Genomic DNA, 20,899 nt, shown 5'->3' with positions numbered 1-20,899 from the left:
CTATAGGATTCTTGCATGACAGACTTCCTACCTGGAAACTCTAGATATTGCCCCCTTGAGTTCTGATGTTTGGAATTAGAGAGATGTCTGAGGTCATCTTCATTTTTATTCTACCACAGTAAATTGTTTTTTTCTCTGAACATTTGTCATATTTTGTGTTCAATATTTGAGCAGAATATGTTTATGTACTTCAACCACCATTTTGTAGTCCAGGGTCCTTTCACAACATTGGGAAATACTCTTGTGTTAGTTCTTTGTGGTTCTTTCATCTGTCCTTTTTCTGTTGGCTTTCTAAGATTCTGCTTGTATATAAATTTCGGCTTCCAAAATCTGTCCCTCATTTCTTATCTCTTCTGTCATTTTCCCCTGCAAGTTCTAGGTGAATGTTTTGAGTTCCCTCATCCATTTCAGTAATTTGAGTTTTTTGTAGGCTGTGTTCTGCTGTCCACTCCATCTTCCATCATTTTAAATGAAGCGGCACTATTAAAAAAACAGTCCACTCCAGGTGATCTTTCCTGATTGCAGACTGTTCCATCTTCGTGTCTACTTTCTCCGTTTCCAGAGGCAGTAACTTCCTGAAGCAAGTGTCTTCTTAAAATATTGAGAATTTTATTCTCAATAAATTCTCAATAACTTCTCTTATTGAGAATTTTATAAAAAATTTGTCCTGTCAGTTTGAGTAAAACCTTTTGAGCAGAGATAGTTTCAAAGTGCTTCCTTTCCTGTGAACTGCCGTGTTTTCCCATGAGTCTGGTGATTTGTCCCTCTCTGTTTCCCCTTACAGAAGGAGGACTAGTACTCATTTATAGGCAAACTGGTGTTGAGATGGTTTCTTTTGAAAACTTGGCATACATAGCTGGCCAAAACCTTCAGTCGAAAGGAGAAAGGACAAAAATAATTCTATTCTTCCATGGCCAGATTAAATAGAGTTCATGAACGGGTGTGTCCTTTGTGGTGTAGGTGCTTGCTGTGTGGGCAAAACATGGCCGCTTTGACCATCCTCAGCATACCTGCTTGCTCCGGTTTCTCACCTCAGCAAGGCCAGGCTGTCTTCTCAAAGTGGTGCTTGTACCAGCAACACCTCCTGGCGTCTCTCAGTACCATAGCTTGCCTGAATTTAAGGTCACCCCGCAGAGGCAAGAGGCCCATTCTTCTTTTCAGTTCAGGGGAGAGCGCTGTTCCCGGGATCAGCTCACTGTGTTTACCAGAAAGCTACTTTTTCAGAGTAGACATGAGGCAGCCCTCTTAGCCCCTTCTTTAATCTCATCGCGCCTAACTGTATCCAGAACAATCCCTTGCAATTTCTAGCATATTAAGCACCTTTCTCTAATATTCAGTGCTGACAATAGCTTTGGCCTAATCGAATAGCCCCCTGACCGTGTCTTTAGGGAAGGGGGCAGATCGGGAGGCCTGAGTCTGTACCGACATCTTGCCAGGAAGCTTCCCCTCCCCCTTCTCGTTGGCTATTAAATTCTGAATATGTTCTCAGTCATGGGTGTCCCCATGTCTAGGAAAAATAAGGTCATAAATATTAAGATTGAGCGATGAGAATGGACAGGTGAGTAAGAATGAAAAGCTTCAGTGACTGCGTGAAGCCAGGAAGATTGGATTTCAGTATTGGGCCTATTTAGCTCAGAAGTGGGCCTTTAGTGAAGCTCCTGATTGTTACTTTAAGAAATTTGGGATGAAATAGGTCTGGTAACACACCGGACAACAAAACCAAGGAAGTAAGGGGCTGGGTTAAATGTGGGATGGCCAGCTCTGTTGGTCTGTGCGGGAGGGGGTCTCAGCAGGTGGGATTGCAGGAGAATCGTGGGCATGAATCCGTCACCCTAGCAGAAATTATGCCTTTGCATCTGTGGTCTTTTATATATGAGATGAGATTTCATGCTACAGCGGATGTCCACAGCTCCCTTCATCCACCAGCAGAGCACACGGCATTTAGCAAGCAAAGAGTGAGAGCTTCTTAGGTATTTGTTTTCTTTTTTATATTTTTTCTTTTTTCTTTTTAAAAGATTTTATTTATCTATTTGACAGACAGAGATCACAAGTAGGTGGGAGGGGGGGCAGGAAGCAGGCTCCCTGCTAAGCAAAGAGCCCGATGCGGGGCTTGATCCTAGGACCCTGGGATTATGACCTGAGCCGAAGGCAGAGGCTTTAACTGAGCCACCCAGGTGCCCCTATATTTGTTTTCTTGAACAAATTCTACAAACTCGGATTCCCCTTGAATGTAGAATCACTCAGTTAGCTATATTCTGAAATAGCTCTGGCAGATAGACATGCTTTCACGTTTTCCTCCAAAAAATGATGAGGTAGCGTCTTTTGTGAAGCTGGGAATGTCTTCAGCATTATTGCTTCCAATGTACAGTCCATGAAGTCGGGACCACTTGTACAGCATTTATCTGCAGAGTTTTAGATAAATTACAAGCTCGTGGGTGAAAATTACAAGGTTCTTTCTAGAAGCCATAAAGGATTAGGGACAGTTGGGAGCAGTTTCAAAAAGTTATTTGATTTGAAGGTTTCCAGGGATTTGAGTAAAGGTACAGGCCTCAGTGTCTCACTTCAAATGTTGAGTTTGCCACCTGGCCTGCACGAGGCTAGTTGGCCCTCAGTGGAACGAAAGCACTTAAGCAGTGTCCATTAAGAGGTTTTCTCTGGGGCGCCTGGGTGGCTCAGTCCGTTAAGCTTTTGCCTTCGGATCAGGTCATGATCCCAGGGTCCTGGGATCAAGCCTCATGTCGGACTCCCTGCTCCCCCAGAGTCTGCTTCTCCCTCTCCCCTTGCTCTTTCCCCCTTCTTGTGCTCTCTTTCTCTCAAATTAATAAAATCTTTAAAAAAATGTTTTTTCTTTCTGATGTCCTTGGATCCCGGTACTAATAGCATGGGAGCAGTAAGACTTCTATTTGGGTAGGTGAGAAGGGCATTTATGTACTTCTTAGAAATTGATTTTGACCCTTTATGGGAATCTGGCCAAGTGAACCTTCTCCAACCTCTGCTTTTTGTTTTGTTCTTTTGATTCTTTAGGTAAAATAGTCCAGGTTAATCAGAAATTCTCAGGTGTGTCCTTAACCAGAGGCCTCAGAATGGGGCAACCTGTGAAGGGGAAACTGGTCATTCAGCCTTCTTCGTCAGACTTGAAGCCACGCTTCTGAGCCCGTCCACCCAGACTGACTGGACCACCTTCAATGCTCCATTCCTTTCTTGTCCTTTCTTTCGCATTTAAAATTCCACGTTTGGCGTGCCTGGCTGGCTCAGTGGGTTAAGCCGCTGCCTTCGGCTCAGGTCATGATCTCAGGGTCCTGGGATCAAGCCCCACATTGGGCTCTCTCCTCAGCAGGGAGCCTGCTTCCCTTCCTCTCTCTCTGCCTGCCTCTCTGCCTACTTGTGATCTCTGTCTGTCAAATAAATAAATAAATAATCTAAAAAAAAAAAAAGTCTTAAAAAAAAAATAAAATTCCACATTTGTCCCTGATGTCACCATCCTCACCTTTCACTGCATTTCGTGATACCCTTTATACAACAACCTAATGTTTTGTGATGTAATCACCCTCAATCCAGTTTCTCCGCGAACCCCCCCCCCCTCAATTCCTCTTAATTTCGTTCTGTCCCCTGCTCCACTTACCCAGTCCATTAGCAGGTCTTATTGTTTTTGTCTACAACATTCTGGATCTGGCAGAAAAGTGCCAGGGAGGTCTTACTCACACCTGGATCACGTTTCTTTCCCCCTGCTTAACATTTTCTGATGGTTTCCCATTGTATCTAGACTTAAGCCCCCAATTCTGACCATGACCAACGGAGGCCTCCTCCATCTGTTCCACTTCCCCTCTCCACCGTGACCACCATGCCGCAGTCTTAAGTACGACAAGCTCATTCCCACTCCGGTGCCTCGGCCCCAACTCTTCCTCCGGCTTCTAGTCCTGTCATACCAGACACTGACATTGCCAGGATCTGCATTGTTTAGATCTCAGCCAGCTTAACTCTCCCCAGTGACGGTTCCCTATACGCGTTACTCCCTTACCCCCCTGCCCCCCCCACCTCTAACTCTTACGCTTCTGAAACTATTCTTGGTTTTCTCCGTAGCAACTCACATCTGAATTTCTTGTTTATTTACTGATTCTGTATCTTCTCCATCATAATGTCACCTCCGTGAGAGCAGAGACTTCGTTTTGTTCTCTGTGCCCAGAATAGTGCTTGACACGGAGTAGTTGCTCATCCAGATTTTAAATTACATGATGCAAATAAGTGTTTTCTTCTGCTATGAGACCCCCTGGGAGAGGAACTGTGAAGTTACGTACTTGTATATTGGTCTCAAGAGTGTGAGCTATGGAGTCTTTTTTTTTTTTTTAAGATTTTATTTATTTATTTGACAGACAGAGATCACAAGGAGGCAGAGAGGCAGGCAGAGAGAGAGAGAGGAGGAAGCAGGCTCCCTGGTGAGCAGAGAGCCTGATGTGGGGCTCGATCCCAGGACCCTGGGATCATGACCTGAGCCACAGGCAGAGGCTTTAACCCACTGAGCCACCCAGGCGCCCTGGAGTCTTTTTTTTTTTTAAGATTTTTATTTATTTGTCACATAGAGAAAGAGAGAGCGCGCACAAGCAGGGGAAGTGGCAGGCAGAGGGGGAAGCAGATTTCCCTGTGGAGCAAGGAGCCTGATTTGGGACTCGATCACAGGACCTGGGATCATGACCTGTGCTGAAAGCGGATGCTTAACTGACTGAGCCACCCAGGCGTCCCAAGAGCTGTGGAGTCTTAAAGAATCTTCCAAAGACTTTTCAGTTGATAATTAAAAAATATAGAGAGAGAGTTTATTTTTTAGAGCAGTTTAAAACAGCTCCTAGTAAAGTTGAGCAGAAAGCAGAGAGTTGCCCTATACTTCTGTCCCCGTGCATACACAGCCTTTCCCACTACTGACATCCTGCACGAGTGTGGTACATTTGTTACAATTGATTAATCTGCATTGACACGTCGTTATCACCCGAATCCATATTTTACATTAGAGTCCACTCTTGGTGTTATATATTTTATGGATATGTTTTATGGATTTAAAAAATGTATTATGACCTATATCTGCCATTATAGTATCCTACAGGATAGTTTTACTGCCCTAAAAATCCTCTGAAATCCTCCTGTTCGTGCCCTCCCCCACACCCAACTCCTGGCAACTTTTTACTTTCTCTGTAGTTTAGTCATTTCCAGAATATCCTATGATTGAGATCTTAGAGCATATAGGCTTTTCTGACTGGCTTCTTTCACTTATTAATATGTATTTAAGTTTCCTCATTTCTCTTCATGACTTGATAGCTCATTTCTTTTTACTGCTGAATATTATTCTATTGTCTGAGTGGGCCACAGTTGACTTATCTACCTACTGACAGACATTTTGGTTCCTTTCAAGTTTTGGTAGTTGTTCATAAAGCTGCTATAAAATCTGTTCACAGGTGTTTGAGTGGACGTAGTTTTCAGTTTACTGGGGTGAATATCAAAGAGGCCGATTCCTCACTCTTACCCTGAGGGTATATTTAGTTTTGTGAGAAATCACCAGACCAAGTGGCTTTCCAAAACAGCTGTATCATTTTGCATTCCCACCAGCAAACGAATGCATGTACTCTTGTTCCATTATTGTTGTCAGCTTTTGGTGTTATCAGTGATCAGTGGATTTTGGTCATTCTAATTGGTGGGTAGTAGTATCTTGTTTTAATTTGCAGTTCCATGGCAAATGATAATGAGTGTCTTTTCATATTCTCATTTGCAGTCTGTACATTGGTGAGGTGTCTGTTCAGATCTTCTGGCCATTTCTTCCGTAAAGTTTTTTTAAAAAAATTAATTAATTAGCTAATTAATTAATTATGAGAGATCACAAGTAAGCAGAGAGGCAGGCAGAGAGGGGGAGGAGGAAGCATGCTCGCTGCTGAGCAGAGAGCCTGATGCTATGTGGGGCTGGATCCCAGGACCCTGAGACCTTAGTCTGAAGGCAGAGGCTTAACCCACTGAGCCACCCAGGGGCCCCTGTTGTTGAGTTTTTAAGAGTTCTTTGTATTTTGAATTATAGTCCCTTATTGAACATGTCTTTTGCAAATATTTTATCCCAGTTTGCAGCTTGTCTTCTTATTCTCATGACAGTGTCTTCTACAGAAGAGTTTTTAATTTTTCTGAAGTACGGTTTACCAGGTATTTCTTTCCTGGGTTGTGCCCTTGGTGTTGTAACCAAGGAGTCGTCACCATGCCCAAAGTCATCTAGATTCCCTCTTATGTGTCATTCTTCCTTTTCTGAGAACCAAATTATATTTATGTTACACTAATCAGTAGTATCTTACAGGTCATTGGTGCTGTTTAATTTATTAGTAGTCTTTTTTTTTTCTGTGTGCTTCATTTTTGGGTAGTTTCTATTTCTGTGTATTCTAGTTCACTGGTTTTTTTTTTTTCTGCAATGTCTAAAGTGCTATTAATCTCATTCAGTGGGATTTTTAAATTTCAGATACATTTTTCATCTTTAGAATCTTCATTTTATTTATTTATATGTACAGAAGATATGTATATGTGAAAGAACAGAAAGATATATATACATCTTATATATACATATGTGTCATTTATCATATGTGTCATATATATCTTTCATTTCTCCATTTCTTTTTTAATAAGATTTTAGTTTTTAATTTATTTTTCATTTTTCATTTTTAAAAGATTATATTTCTTTATTTGAGAGAAAGAGCAATAGAGAGCACAAGTAGGGAGGAGAGGGAGAAGCAGGCTCCCCACCAAGCAGGGAGTTGGACCTGGGACTCAATCCCAGGATCATGGCCTGAGCTGAAGCACTTGATTAAGTGACTAAGCCACCCAGGTGCTCCAGATTTTTTTTTAAAAGATTTATCTTTCAGAGAGTAGGAGAGAGAAAGAGAGCACGAGAGGGGGAGGTTCAGAAGGGGAGGGAGAGAAGCAGACTCCCCACTGAGTATGGAGCTCGATGTGGGGTTTGATCCTTATGATCATGACCTAACCAAAACTAAGAGTTGGATGCTTAACCAACTGAACCACCCAGGTACTCCCACAAGATTTTATTTTTTAAGTAATCTCTGTACCCAGCATGGAGCTCAAACTTATAACCCTGAGATCAGGAATCCTAAGCTCTACCAACTGAGCCAGCCAGGCACCCCTCTTCTCGCTTACTTCTCAAGTGGCTGCTGGATATTGTGAATTTATTTTTTGGGTATCTGATTTTGTTAAATTCTTTTAAATAATGTTGGGCTTTGCTCTAATGACTAGTTAAATTATCTGGAATAACTCGGATACTTTGGAGGCATGCTTTTAAGCTATTAAGTGGATCTAGGGCAGCCTTTGATGTAGAACTAATTTAGTTCTACTGCTAAGCTGATGCTTTTCCAAGGACTCTATCCATTAGCTTATGTGGTAGGAGCCATTCTCACCGCTGAGAACACAAAATATCCCCAGCCCTGTGTGCACTCGATTTGTTCAGCCTGTGATTTGCTGGCGCTTCTTTTCCTGCCCTTGGGAAGTTTCCATTCATACCTGCAAAAGTCAGTGCTCAGCCAGAGTCTTGGAAGGAACCCTTCTGCACATGTCTGCTTATTTTCTGTCTGTACAGGTTCTCTTATTCCAGTATTCCGTTTTACAGATCCTTGTTGTCTGGTTTTCCTAAACTCCCGTCTCTGTCTTCACAATTCAACAAGATGGAAAACGGAAAATTCTAGGATCTCTTTGACTCTCCCTCCTCCCATGACCGCTCTGGCTTTGCAACTGTTGCAGGGAGTAAGCTAGGGCAATTTTAGCCTCACCTGTTTTGTTTCTCCATCTTTGGGATTTTCTCTTGCTCTCTTTTCCAGTGTCAGAAACATTTGTTTTGTATTTTTTGGTCCGTGTTTAGAGTTGTTTAAGGTAGAAGGGCAAAGCTTGTCACTGGTACTTGGAATGTCCAGAAGCAGGAGACCTTCCTTTGATGTTTTGCATTTCCATTATTTTGTTCAGAAGTTCATTTTGCTGCCCTGTAAGGGGTGTGGTGGTTTGGCCTTTTAGTTGAAATAATTACGAATGTTGGTATCTTGGTAAGAAGTCTCTGTTGCCTACGTAGGAAATCACCCAGTACTGGGGAATAGTACCGTTCTATTCTCTTCTTTGTAGCAGAGAAAGCAATGTCCTAGGCAGAGGTGGTAGGGATTTTGCCTGACATGTGGCATCATTTCTTAGAATACGCAACAACTTGGCCATCGGTTTTTCTTCCACTGCGTGTGGTTTTAGGCTTATTCTTCAGCTGATGAATTCACCACCTACTCCATTCTTGGGCTGTGAATCCACAGGCTTGAATTCTGTCTTGAGAGCCAAAATTTTGCAACTGCTGAGTTGGTTGGTTTTTTGCCTGGAAAAGTTGTTAGGGCAAAATTGATACTTTGATTGGGGAGAGAAAGAGGCAGATTTTCAGATGAAAGCTGTTCCACCCCAAATAGTATAAAAAATTTTTGGCTTATTATCTAAACGCATGGGTAGAATTTGATGTATCATGAGAAAGAGAAGTTCATAAACAGTAAACTTAGTGATGAGTGGGCATCATAAGACCACACATAAGTAGGGAAACCATGTATCTATCCTGTTTGCTAGAGACAGTCCTGGTTTACACCTGTTGTCTTGGAATAATTAACATTACCTTTTACTCTTGGAAGTGTCATGGTTTTTATACACACACACACACACGTATATATGTATGTATATGTATATATTTATATTTATATAACATATTTGCATTTATGTATTTATATTTATATACATACAGAGTTATCCTAGTTATAGAGAGTGGTTTAAAGAGTACAATGTAGGTGTTAATTCCCTGATTATTATTGTCCTTGATTGATGGACTTACTGTTTAGTCTGTATTTTTGTTGAATAGTGTATAGTGACTAATAAATGTGTGTGTGGCTTATTTTATTTTATTTTTTAAATTTTTGTATTTTTCCTACAGATGATCTCAATGCCACCCACCAACACTGTGTTTTGGCTGGTTTACCACCTCGGTTTAGTTCCACCCACCGAGTGGCAGAGGTAAGTGTAAATAAAAATGTGATTCAAACTTAATTGAATGTGACAGCAGTGGTTGAATGAGCAATTTTGCATGGAGTTTTGGAAGAGTATTTGATAGGAAAATTGCTTCCATCGAACTTGATGTTAGCCTTTATTTACTTGCTTTTTTAGCAAGGAGTTGTGTGGGATACAGTTTTAAAAAGTGTGTTCACAGCGTGGGATTAGTATATTTTGCTTCTTTGTGGTTCTGTTTCTTGGAGAAGGTAAAATGCTATTGGCAGGTGTTGCTAGTTAGAGATTTTCTAAGGGGTTTGTGTCTGTCAAGGTCAAGGACAGAAGATGGCCAGAAGGAAAGGGGAGGGTTTGTGTGCTTGTGCATGGGTTAGCTGTGACCAGGCTCCAATGGTTGAGAATTTACATTTCCCTTAACTTTTGGGTCAGGCTTCTGGGCATGTGAATATAAATTAAGGAAAGAGTTAAGAGCAGTGCCCAGGAATTTCTGAGCTCTCCAGTTGGGTTCATAACCCAGACTTTATTGCTAAATTCTGCCACCACTTGGAATGGCTGGATAGTCAGCTGATTAGATCAGTTCAGAATGGAAACCTGGGAGGTGGGAAAAACTCTTAGTAGTCACCCTGGGGTACTGTGTGATCGATTAAGGGTGGCTCTAGAGAGCAGGGGAATAGTCACGAGAAGGCCTACAAGTTGACCTCGTATCCAAGCTTGTTATCTGTGCTTTGCTTTGTAGATTGACTTTCCGTTGTGCCACAGGGGGACCCGGGTGGGAAGTTGGACAGAAGTGATGCAGATACATTCATGTATTTCTGGAAGGTCTTCTAATTGGTATATTGTTTGGAAAGCTATGTTGGGATGTGCAGAAAGTACTATAAAAATATCTTTGATCTCATAACACTATTATATTTAACACCTAGGAAACAATTCAAAGGAAACATGCATGCACACATATGAAAATGCTTATCTGGAGTGACTAAGAATAGTGAAGAGCTGGTCAGAACATTAGTGCCTCTTTAGGGCATGGCTAGTTAATTATCTGAGTGTCACCTCAGTGAGCAGCCATCGAAAATACTTACCTTGAATACTTAAGTACAGAGAAAAACAGAATAGACACTGATGGGTTCATTCTGATCACAGCTGTGTGGACAAAGAATCATGTGCACTAAAAACAATTAAAATAAGGTAAGGTGACAGGATTATGATTTTATCTTAAAATTTTTTATTTCATGTATTATTGTTGTCAGTAATAAAAGAGGGAAAAAAATATATATACAGAAATTTGTGTGTATATATATATATATATACACACACACATTTTTTCTAACATGAAAGTTACATTATTATTTCCTTTAAGAGAAGAGATGAAAAAACCATGCAGTGTTGTAGCCCTCACTTATTTTGTAAATGTCCTTTCCTTCGTACAGGACTAACAGGGTATGTCTTACCTGTGCCACACACAATGATTTGTGATGTTCTGTCCACTCAAAATGTGTCAGAAACATTGTCTTAGGGAAGTGAGGTTCTGAATTTCATTTTAGTTAATCAGAAAAGAAATCTATTTAGTTTTTTGGTTACATATGACTAGATTATATTTGACAGCTCTCAACTTTTATTGGATTTTTTTTTTTTTTCCTTCTGGTTGGAACAGAAGAAATCTTTTGTTCCGACTATCTTTTTAAAATTTAAATTTTGTGAATTTTATATACCATTATATTTTGAACAGGTAATTACTCAAATGATTCAAAATTCACAAAGTACCCAAGAATAAATAGTTGGAAGTCTCTTTCTCGTAAAGCTGATGAGTTCCTCCTCCCCAAAGGGAACCAGTATTATCATCAGCTTCTTCTTATCCTTTCCAAGATAATGTGATACCTATATAAGCAAATATGTGTTTAATGAAAAAATGGGTTTTTTATTTTAAAAGATTTTATTTATTTATTTGACAGAGAGAGATCACAAGTAGGCGGAGAGGCAAGCAGAGAGAGAGGGTTTGATTCCAGGGCCCTGAGACCAAGACCTGAGCTGAAGGCAGAGGCTTAACCAAGTAAGCCACCCAGGCGCCCCTAAAACGTTGTTTATACAAATGGTAGCCTACTCTACTTACCATTCTTCACTTTTGTTTTAGTAAGTCTTGCTGATAACTCCTTATTGGCATGTAATTCAGACCTTGGAGGAGGCAGTGTTTTTGTTTTTTTTTTTTTTTTAGATACGACACCAAAAGCACAGACAACTAAAGACAAGTAGGTAAACTGGACTTCACCAAACACCAGAGGGAAAAATTGTTAGCTTCAGGGGCGCCTGGGTGGTGTATTGGGTTGGATGTCCAGCTCTTGGTTTTGGCCCAAGTCATGACCTCAGGCTCGTGAGACTGAGCCCTAAGCCAGGCTCTACACTCAGCATGGAGTCTGCTGGAGATTGTCTCTCTCTTTCCCTTTCCCTCCACCTTCTTTCTCTACGATAAATAAGGGCGCCCGGGTGGCATTCGGTTAAGCATCTGAATTTTGGTTTCAGCTCAGGGTGATCTCAGGGTGGTGAGATCAAGCTCCACCTTGGGCTCCAAGCTCAGCACTGAATCTGCTTAAGACTCTCTCTGCCCCTCTCCACTGTTCTCTGTCTTTTTCCCTCTCCAATAAATCAGTCTTTGAAAAAAAGTAATAAATCTTAAAAAGCAAACAAACAAATCTATTATGCTTCAAAAGGTTCCATCAAGAAAGTGAAAAGAGAACTTGGAGAATGTGAGAAAGTATTTTCCCGTCACTTACGTCACAAGATACTTGTGTCTAGAGTACATAAATAAGTCTTACAACCCAATAATTAAAAAGGTAAATAATCCAGTAGTTTTAAATGGCAAAGGATCCGAATAGTCATCTGCGAGGAAGATCCATAAATGGTCAATAAACACACAGAAAGATGTTGAACATCATTAGTCATCAGGTTAACACAAAGCAAAACCACAGGAAGTTACAACTTCACACCCACTAGAGGGGCTCTAGCGAGAATCTCAGTAACAAGTATTGGTGAAGAAGCTTCAGAAATTGGAACCCTTCTGCACTGCTAGAGGGAATATAAAAATGGTTCAGCCCCTTTGGGAAACACTGTGACCTTTCCTCAGAATTTTAAACACAGTTACCTCATGACCCAGCAATTCTGTACCTGAGAGAGATGAAAACTCGTACACAAACGTTCTCAGCGGCTTGACTCCTAGTAGGGCAGAAAATGGGATAATAATGAATGGAAAAGCGAAAGTGGTATATCCATACAATCAAATATCTGGCAGTAAAAGGGAGAGAATTACTGATACATGCTTCACCATGGATGAACCATGAACTATCAGGCTCACTGCAAGAAGCCAGTCGCAAAAGAATTATATGATTTCTTTTTTTTTTAAGATTTTATTTATTTATTTATTTGACAGAGAGAGAGAGAGATCACAAGTAGGCAGAGAGGCAGGCAGAGAGTGGGGAAGGGAAGCAGGCTCGCCACCAAGCAGAGAGCCCAATGTGGGGCTCGATCCCAGGACCCCAGGATCATGACCTGAGCCGAAGGCAGAGGCTTTAATCCACTGAGCCACCCAGGCGCCCCATATGATTTCATTTTTTTTTAAATTTTATTTATTTATTTGACAGAGAGAGATCACAAGTAAATGGAGAGGCAGGCAGAGAGAGAGAGAGGGAAGCAGGCTCCCTGCTGAGCAGAGAGCCCGATGCGGGACTCGATCCCAGGACCCTGAGATCATGACCTGAGCCGAAGGCAGCGGCTTAACCCACTGAGCCACCCAGGCGCCCCCATATGATTTCATTTTTAAGAAGGTCCTGCATAGCCGGACCTGTGGTCGCAGGAAATAGATCGGTGGTTGTCTGAAGCTGGGAAGGTTGACAGAAAGTGGGCAGCAAGGGACTGCTAAGGGATATCGTTTGTTTTAGGGAGGTGACCAAAATGTTCTAAAATTAACTGTAGCGATGGTTGCGTAACTCTGTGTCTATTCTACAAACAATGAAGTGTATGTTTTCATCATGTGAATTTTATGACAAGTGAATTATGTCTCAATAAAGGCCTTATTATAGGTTCTGTGCAACAAATAGAACTCTGAACACCCAGAAAAGAAAGTACCTCTCTCCTCCACACCCCCACCGTTTTTTTGTTTTTTTGGGGGGGGGTCGGGGGGGAGGTGGCTGCAAGTATGGCTCTGCTGTAGTTTATTTAATGAGTCCCCTATCGGTGGGAAATTTAGGTTGTTTCCAGTCTTCTGTAATAAATGGCATTGTGATTAGTAACCTCTTACGTAGGTCATCCAGTACTTGGGCGAGTAAAGGTACGAGTAGAGCATGGTTTCAGATGGAACATCATTTTATTTTTTATTTATTTTTTTTTTTTGGAACATCATTTTAAAAGAGGTTGCCGGAGCGGCTCTGGGACGAGAGTGAGTGGTGTTTCAGCTCCACTCTTTGTCTCTTCTTCATAGCAAATTGGAGCTGCCTGCTGTGCTCCCGGCACTCGGAGATCTTCGTATTAAAATACGTATCAGTCAGGCTTCTGGATTCGGCCCCGTAACTTTGTTTTTCCCAGGCTTAGCCATGACACGTTGCATCAAATGGTGGTGACCATAGAAAGAATTTTTGTACCAGGGCATTAGCCTTCAAGGTTATTTCTAAGGGAATCTGTGTAAATTATATATGTCGAAATAGAAGTACTTTAGGGATACATTTTCCTCCCTGGGTCGAAAGGATATTTACAGCTTGCTTTTTATCATTCTAGGAAATCATGTTGTCATCAAAACCAACAGGTGCACACCCCGTCTGCAGCCTTTTCTTTTCTGACATATATCATTCAAAGGAGGAGTTGTCTGTTCGACCTCTGTTTTGCTCCCACAGACAAAGAGAGGGATGAACTAGTTATCTGTGCCCTTGCCAATACCAACGTACTAAGTTATGCCTTTGAACAGGCCTTGAGGGCATGAGCCCCATATTCTCCATTATTTGAAGAACCTGTTCCACCAAGGACTGCAGCTGCTTGGATTTTTGCAGAAAAGGAAAATGAGTCCTTTGCCCTGTGTTTATAACTTCAATTTTTTTTTTCCCCCGCTGTTACTGTGCCATTTTGTGGGCTGTTGAACTGATCACCTTCCTTTCCCATTGTTAGGTTCAGGGCACTTATAACAAAGTCAGTGTCTTTGACTTCTTGGTTCATTAGTTACTTATGAAGTTTTGTTTTGTTTTGTTTTGTTTTTTTACATTTAGGACTTGGTTCTAGATGCCGCTGTATCTGTAGGAAAAAATATGTAATAAAATGGTGTGTGGGTATGTGTATATACGTGTGTGTGTGTGTGTGTATTTACCTATACGTGTGTATATGGCTTTAGCCTCAGTGATCCTAAGGTCTGGTGATATGAGGCCCACATTTAAAAGAAAATCAGCAAGGAGCATGGCCCAAGTGAGGCCAAGCTGGCCACACAGAGCCCAGGGCACAGGCCGCTAAAGCAGTTCTTAACTGGGCTGAGCTGTGGGGGCCACAGGTGAATGTATGGGGAAAGGACGAATGTGAACACCTCCCAGAAGTGTTGTACCGTAAACTTGGATTTGGTTTACGATCCTGATGGCTGGTTCTGTCTCCGCAGTGCTCTGCCGGAACCTTGGATTATATCTTACAGCGCTGCCAGCTTGCTCTGCAGAATATCCGCATCGAGGCAGACAGTGGTGATGTTTCTTTGAAATCCTTTGAGCCTGCAGTTCTGAAACAAGGAGAAGAAATCCACAACGAGGTGAGACTTTCAAGAACTAGGAAGCTGCTTGCGAGCTAACGAGTAGATCTGCCATAATTTCATACGGGTGTGAGCCTGAAAATGCCTCCGTGAGAGACAAAGAGCCGTGTAATTACTCATAAGGGCAGCAGTAGCCCGAGCTTCTGCATTTTTGTGCCAGTTCTGTAAGCCTCTCTCTCCGCAGGACAATGCAAAGTGGGCCCATAACGTGGGTGCCTGTAGGGCTTGTGTTAGAGGAGAGGAACCTGAGACAAGGGAAGCTGAATCTTTTATAATAGGTAGGAAGCATGCCTGACCTTTGCTTCAAGCAAGATAGTGTCTTTATCCTTCAAGGCTGTTCCAATCCCTGCCCTTTGTTCTGGAGGAGAAACTATATCTTCCAAAGGTGTTCACTATGCCAGGCCTTCTTGAGATGGGAGGCTGAGCTGGAGGGAATTCAGTGCCTTGCTCATAAGCCAGGCCGAAACCCAAGACTCATGAAGAGGTCTTCCCACAAAGCCCAGTGGGAATCATGGGTGGAGCCTAAGAGCAAGTGTTGGTGTCTTGCTTGCTGTTTATGGAATAAGGGGCAGTTCTGCAGCCCTGTCAGACCGGCAGGATCCCACCAGGAAAGCAGCAGATCCTATCAGTCCTTGGAGATCCCTATCAGGACAGCCACTCTCCTGTTTACTCAGAGGGAAATGGGAGCTATTGAGGACTTTGGAACAGAGGAGAAACGATGTCTGCTTCCACAATATCATGTAATGTCTTTAAAGAGATATTTAGGAACCTATGAACTGCTCCACACTTTGTGAAACATTGGCATAATCTCCAGAACCAAAGACAAAGGAATTCTGCCTTACTTGCTGCACTCAGGACTGACTTTCTTCCCTTCATTGTGCCTGATGAGTGTCCCGTTTTCTCTCCTCTCTGTCCTTGCTAGAGACATTGCTGATAGCTAGAAGTTCAAGAAAGATAAGCGTTTATGGGCCTGGTGACCTCCCTGAATGAGACTTGGGAGCAAAGTTATATCTTTCTCCATATTTATAGTAAAGAAATTCTGATCTTAACATGTAAGTCTTTTCCTGCTCTACAAACCTGGTGATGTTAGGATTCAGGCTCGCAGAATGGGGGTTCTCTCTAACACTCACGTGGGCTCTTCTGGCCCCTGTGCTTCTGGTCTTCTGTGACTGACTGTTTTGTTAACATCAACCGGTGGGGGCGGTCTGTAACAATCACCTTGTTTATCTACCAGCAGAATATTGTCATCTGAACCCATTAGCCTCAGAAAGTGACTGGCTACTTTTGATATTGTATACATTAACGAAGTGGGATAGAGATAGATCAGAAACCTTAGCCCCTTGAGACTGGTCTGGGGTTGAAGGGAAAGAGAGATTTTGGATCTAAATAGCGTGCGTGCTCATCCTATCCAATCCCCCTGATCTTTGATTCTTCAAGGACATCAAGAATGAATTCCATATGTCAAGGCATATCGTTAAGATACTAGTCTTTGGCCATACACCCTGGCCTGGGATGGAGCACTGGCATGCCGACTTTCCACCATGTCCCGTGGCTAAAGCAATAGCACACTTGTCCGTAATAGTTCCCTCGGGTTCTTTATTGTTTGCTTTCTTCTTTCTTAAAAGCCATGTGCCTTCGATGCACCACTTACAGGACGAAGCCCTTGGTTTTATGTGCTGCTGGCTTTCAGGCTATCTGGTATAGACGTGGCTTGTATTTCCTTAGATAGTTTCTAACCAAGCAATTTGGGAATTTGGAGGAGTAGAACTGAATACCTTCAGTTATTTTTTTCCTCATTTAAGATGCTTAGCAAAGATTCTTTTGTCCAGTTGGAAGCAGGATCTTCCTGCATGTTTTTAAATATTCTGTTTTCCTTCTTAAAAATAATTTGGTCTGGTCAGGCCTGCGTCTTTTTAAAGTCACTTTGAAAGGGCCTTTGAAGTGTGGCTCTTTGTACACTGGACAGTAGCATCTCTCCCTGGTCTTGCGTCTTTCTCAATGAGATAACTTATGAGACTGACGCGCTGCCTACTGCGCTGAGGAGGCACCTTCAATGAGATAACTTATGATGACAGTGAGACATGAACCCCAGTGGACCTGTTCACACCTCTCATGAGGGAACTGCGTGAGCTGAGCTGGGGCCACACGAAAAGCCCACCCTAACGTGGCAGAAGAAAAGGAGGTGACAGTTGCTTCCGTGTAAGAGAATGGAGATAATTTACCATATGTGGTGATGTAGGAACTCAGAAATATGATTCTGAACTTTACTGCTGAATGCCCAAGGTTTTGGGTAGGCAGGTTTCTTCCCCTTCAGACTCTTCTTAATCATCTTTTAGGAGAAAAAAAGGTTTCTTTTCTTTTCTTTTTAATATTTTATTTAATTATTTGACAGAGAGACAGATCACAAGTTGGCAGAGAGGCAGGCAGAGAGAGAGAGGGAGAGACGGAAGCAGGCTCCCTGCTAAGCAGAGAGCCTGATGTGGGGCTCGATCCCAGGACCCTGAGATCATGACCTGAGCCGAAGGCAGAGGCTTAACCCACTGAGCCACCTAGGTGCCCAGAAAAATGTTTCTTGACTGATCTTTTAGACTGTTCCTGGTACAGGTTAGTTACAAGGGTTTTAAGAAATGGTTTTCCGAGTTGATTATGAAGCTGACACTGTGGACCTATGTTCATATTTCTCTGATGATTCAGACAGCCCTTCAGGAACCTGCAAGGCCTCCAGACTGTTGATAGGCTTTGGGTAAATACCTGGGGGCATTGCTTACCTTTGTGTTTCATTAGCCCAAAAGATTGAATCTCAGTGAATTTCCTTTAACAGCGTGTCCAAAATCTGGGAGTTTGGTTCGTGAGCATCATGAACTCCGAGAGAATCTCGAGAGGGTTCCTGTGTGTTGTCTCCCCGAGGTTTGCATCTTTGGGGGTCTGCATCCCCTGTGGCATGTCCTTGGCCTCAAGTCAGCCACAGCCCTCCTGATGGCTGTCTTTTATTTCTGATCTGATAGTTATGAGCTTCCCGGGGGCGCCGGACCCTGGAGAAGGGATGGAGACCCTACTCCTGTCATGCTTAGAACTTTATCTTTTCCTTTCTGAGCCCCACAGTTTAGGGGAAAAAAAATAACTTCTTTGGCTTGGTTGTTATTATTATATTATTATTAATTATTATTTTGTAACTCAAACTCCAAATCAAGGGGCTGGAAATCTTTTTTGCTTCCTTATTACTTTTACGAAAGCAGCCAACGGCTTCTCTTGGCAGTGGGGGACGTGGTTGAGGGTGATATTTGCTTCAAATCCTGCTGTGTTTTTTGCCCACGACATTGAGACAAAAAAGTCAGGTTCTAGAGTTAAATAAAATGCATGCCAGTGGATATGCTGCCCAGAAAGATTGTCATCTCCTGGGCAGTACTTCATCTCATGAATAAACCTCCGCTGGGAGCAAGTCCTCAGTGTTGAACTTTGCCGACTGGCCTCGGTGGGAGGGGGTGGGCAAGTTTTGACATGGATGTTAAAACTTTTCCTGCTAAGAAAATCTTATCAGATTGTGAGATCCTTGGGGACAAGTTCTAGGCCTCATGGCCTCACTCAGTTTGCTTTCCTAGCATCTAGCCAGTGCCGGCATATAGTAGGCTGTTCACTATTAGCTCACTGATCCTCACCCCAAAACTCTTTGTGGTTGCTACGTAATGATCCTTACTTACCGGCGATGACCCCTCCCCCCCTTAGTAACGGAGCCCTTATTCTTCCTCATGGCACCGTCTGCTTCAAACAACAGCTGGGCATCTGAGGAGGAAGACGAAATCAAGATTTATTAAAATGGACAGGTCTTTCTTTCCTTTCTTGGCTGATAGCAGATTCTCTAGGTATGCCCTCTTCTGCCTTCTGAGTTTTAATTTACCAAAATCTAGACTTGGGTATACGCTGATAGGTTGAATGTAACTAGTTACGTAGGATAATCGATTTTCTTTCCTGGGACCCCACGGTAGCCTAGCCTTACATGTTTTGTCCCTAACAAAATAAATAACCAGCCCCAAAATAGGAAGATTTTAAAATAAAATCTTTTCACCTCTCTCTGATATAGGGTATGATGACATGCTCATGGGCTGTTCCTGTAGCATGAACACACTTCATGCAAAGTCTCTTAAAAATAACTCGTCTCTTAATAATGTTGTCCAACTTGTATCTTCAGAGAAGTTGAACTACACTTGTATTCGCTTTCCCTTCAAAGCACTCAAGTTTACTTCTGTTAACAGCTGTCTCTTAATACCACAGATAAGGTTCAGCAACTATTGTCTTAATATTGTCTACATTCCTTTTTTTTTTTTTTGTTTAAACAGCTTTAACTGAAATCAGTTCTACATATCAAACAAACATTGAGTTAATGTAAACTGAAACCCTTTCATATGACTGGGTGTTCTCGGGTTAGTTATTTGAGTCATTTTCACCATTGTTAAATCTTCACAAGTTGCTTTTGTTTGCCTCATGAAAGTTCAATATGGATAAACACAAAAATTCTTTGTGGTAACAGGTAAAGATTATAATAGTTTGTCTATATAGGGAACATGATTACCTTAGCAAAGCCAGACAACCCAACATTAAGCTGTGAAAGCTCTCCACTTCTTTAGATGGCAGAGGTAAAAAGAGTTTGGGGGGAATAAATAGAGTTATAGTTTGACAGTAAAATTTGATTTTTTTCGAGTTGAAGATGAGCTTTTGAAGATATGGAAAGTGGATAGAAAATAGTTTCTTATCCTTCCAGAACTTTACTCAGCCTCTCATCTACATGCATAGCGATTATTTCAGTTGCAACAGAGAAAACTCAGCCTGACTTGGCTTAAGTAGAAAAAGGCTTCAGGAGCAGCTTGATCAAGAGGTGACATCACCAGTACCTGTTTTTTTTTTTTTTTTTTTACTTCCTACTTTGTTGTCTCCATTTTCCCGTTTGGTGGTGAAATAAATGGTTGTAGAATTCTCTTCCTGAATCTTCTCAGTCTTCAGACTTACTGTGATTGAACATATGGTGATTACCCCCAAACCTGATTCTGTGACTAGGGAAATGTGGTGGGCTGATTGGCTGACATTGGGGTGGCACACTCCACCCTTGGTATTGGGGCCAGAGCTCTCCCCAGACTACATGGACTGGGACTGGGGAAGGGGGTCAGCTACCAAATGAAGAGTGGGGTTTTGCTAGAATAGAAGGAGGAATGCTAAGGCAGCAAGTAATAATCATAATAATAACCACAGTAGGTTCATAGGAAGGAAAAGCAATTATTAATGTCTTTGTTGTTCTTTCTACCTGTTGTTATGTGCCCTGAGTTGAAAAGTACCAGTTTGAATGGCTGTAGCTTTAATACACACCCCCACAATTAACTCTCTATTATTTCATTATAAGAGCTGGAATTCTCACCAGCTCCTCCTGGCCCATGGTAAATTCTTTATTGATTTTAAATCTAAGAAACTTGAAATTGATACCTTTTAATATGTGTCTGTGTTTTGCTCTAAAATACTAGTCTTTAATAAAGATGGTTAATAAAAAACGATCTTGATTATATCTTCTCAGTCATACACAGTGCAGGCTGCTGTATATTTTAGGATCTCAGTATTTGTGTTTTGTTTTGCTTTTTTTGGTAAAATTCATTTTAATTAATTTTTTTTCAGGATTTGTTGACAAACATAGTTTCCTCACGTCTGACTAATAAATGCGATGGAAAACCCCTCCCCAAACCCCAGCAGTGTTGTCTTGCCAAGAAGACCTCAGTTTTGAGACTCTTTTCTTGGCTTTGAAGAAATGCTCTGGAGACTCCAGGTTTTACTGGAAGCTGTCTAGGCTGAGCTTTTCTCACCTTTTCTCACCCTGTGGCAATTAAGTGACCAGAGGAGAATCGAGTGATGACATTATTGTCCTTGATTGTCTCTCACGAGGGCATTATAACAACAGCCTTCTCCTTATGGTCCCCAGGTCGAGTTCGAGTGGCTGAGACAGTATTGGTTTCAAGGAAATCGATACAGAAAATGCACTGATTGGTGGTGTCAACCTATGGCTCAACTGGAAGAACTGTGGAAGAAGATGGAAGGTGTGGTAAGTACATGAGGTCCGGGGCC

The 20,899-nt window shown here is 42.0% G+C and overlaps 1 protein-coding gene across 4 annotated transcripts in view; it reads left to right on the top strand.

Moving 5' to 3' along the window:
• FTO (FTO alpha-ketoglutarate dependent dioxygenase) overlaps nucleotides 1–20,899 on the top strand; it is a 373,670-nt gene that overhangs the window by 150,943 nt on the left and 201,828 nt on the right. For all 4 annotated transcript variants that reach the window (XM_059152155.1, XM_059152156.1, XM_059152154.1 and 1 more), the window contains 3 exons: nucleotides 8,969–9,048; nucleotides 14,657–14,800; nucleotides 20,757–20,876. In XM_059152155.1, coding sequence (XP_059008138.1) covers nucleotides 8,969–9,048; nucleotides 14,657–14,800; nucleotides 20,757–20,876 — 344 coding nt within the window. The remainder of the gene's footprint in view (nucleotides 1–8,968; nucleotides 9,049–14,656; nucleotides 14,801–20,756; nucleotides 20,877–20,899) is intronic.

The sequence above is a fragment of the Mustela lutreola genome, chromosome 16, assembly GCF_030435805.1.
Source record: "Mustela lutreola isolate mMusLut2 chromosome 16, mMusLut2.pri, whole genome shotgun sequence".
NCBI classification, from domain to species: domain Eukaryota; kingdom Metazoa; phylum Chordata; class Mammalia; order Carnivora; family Mustelidae; genus Mustela; species Mustela lutreola.
The sequence above is the reverse complement of the archived record's forward strand: the minus strand, read 5'-3'. Positions and strand labels throughout refer to the sequence as shown.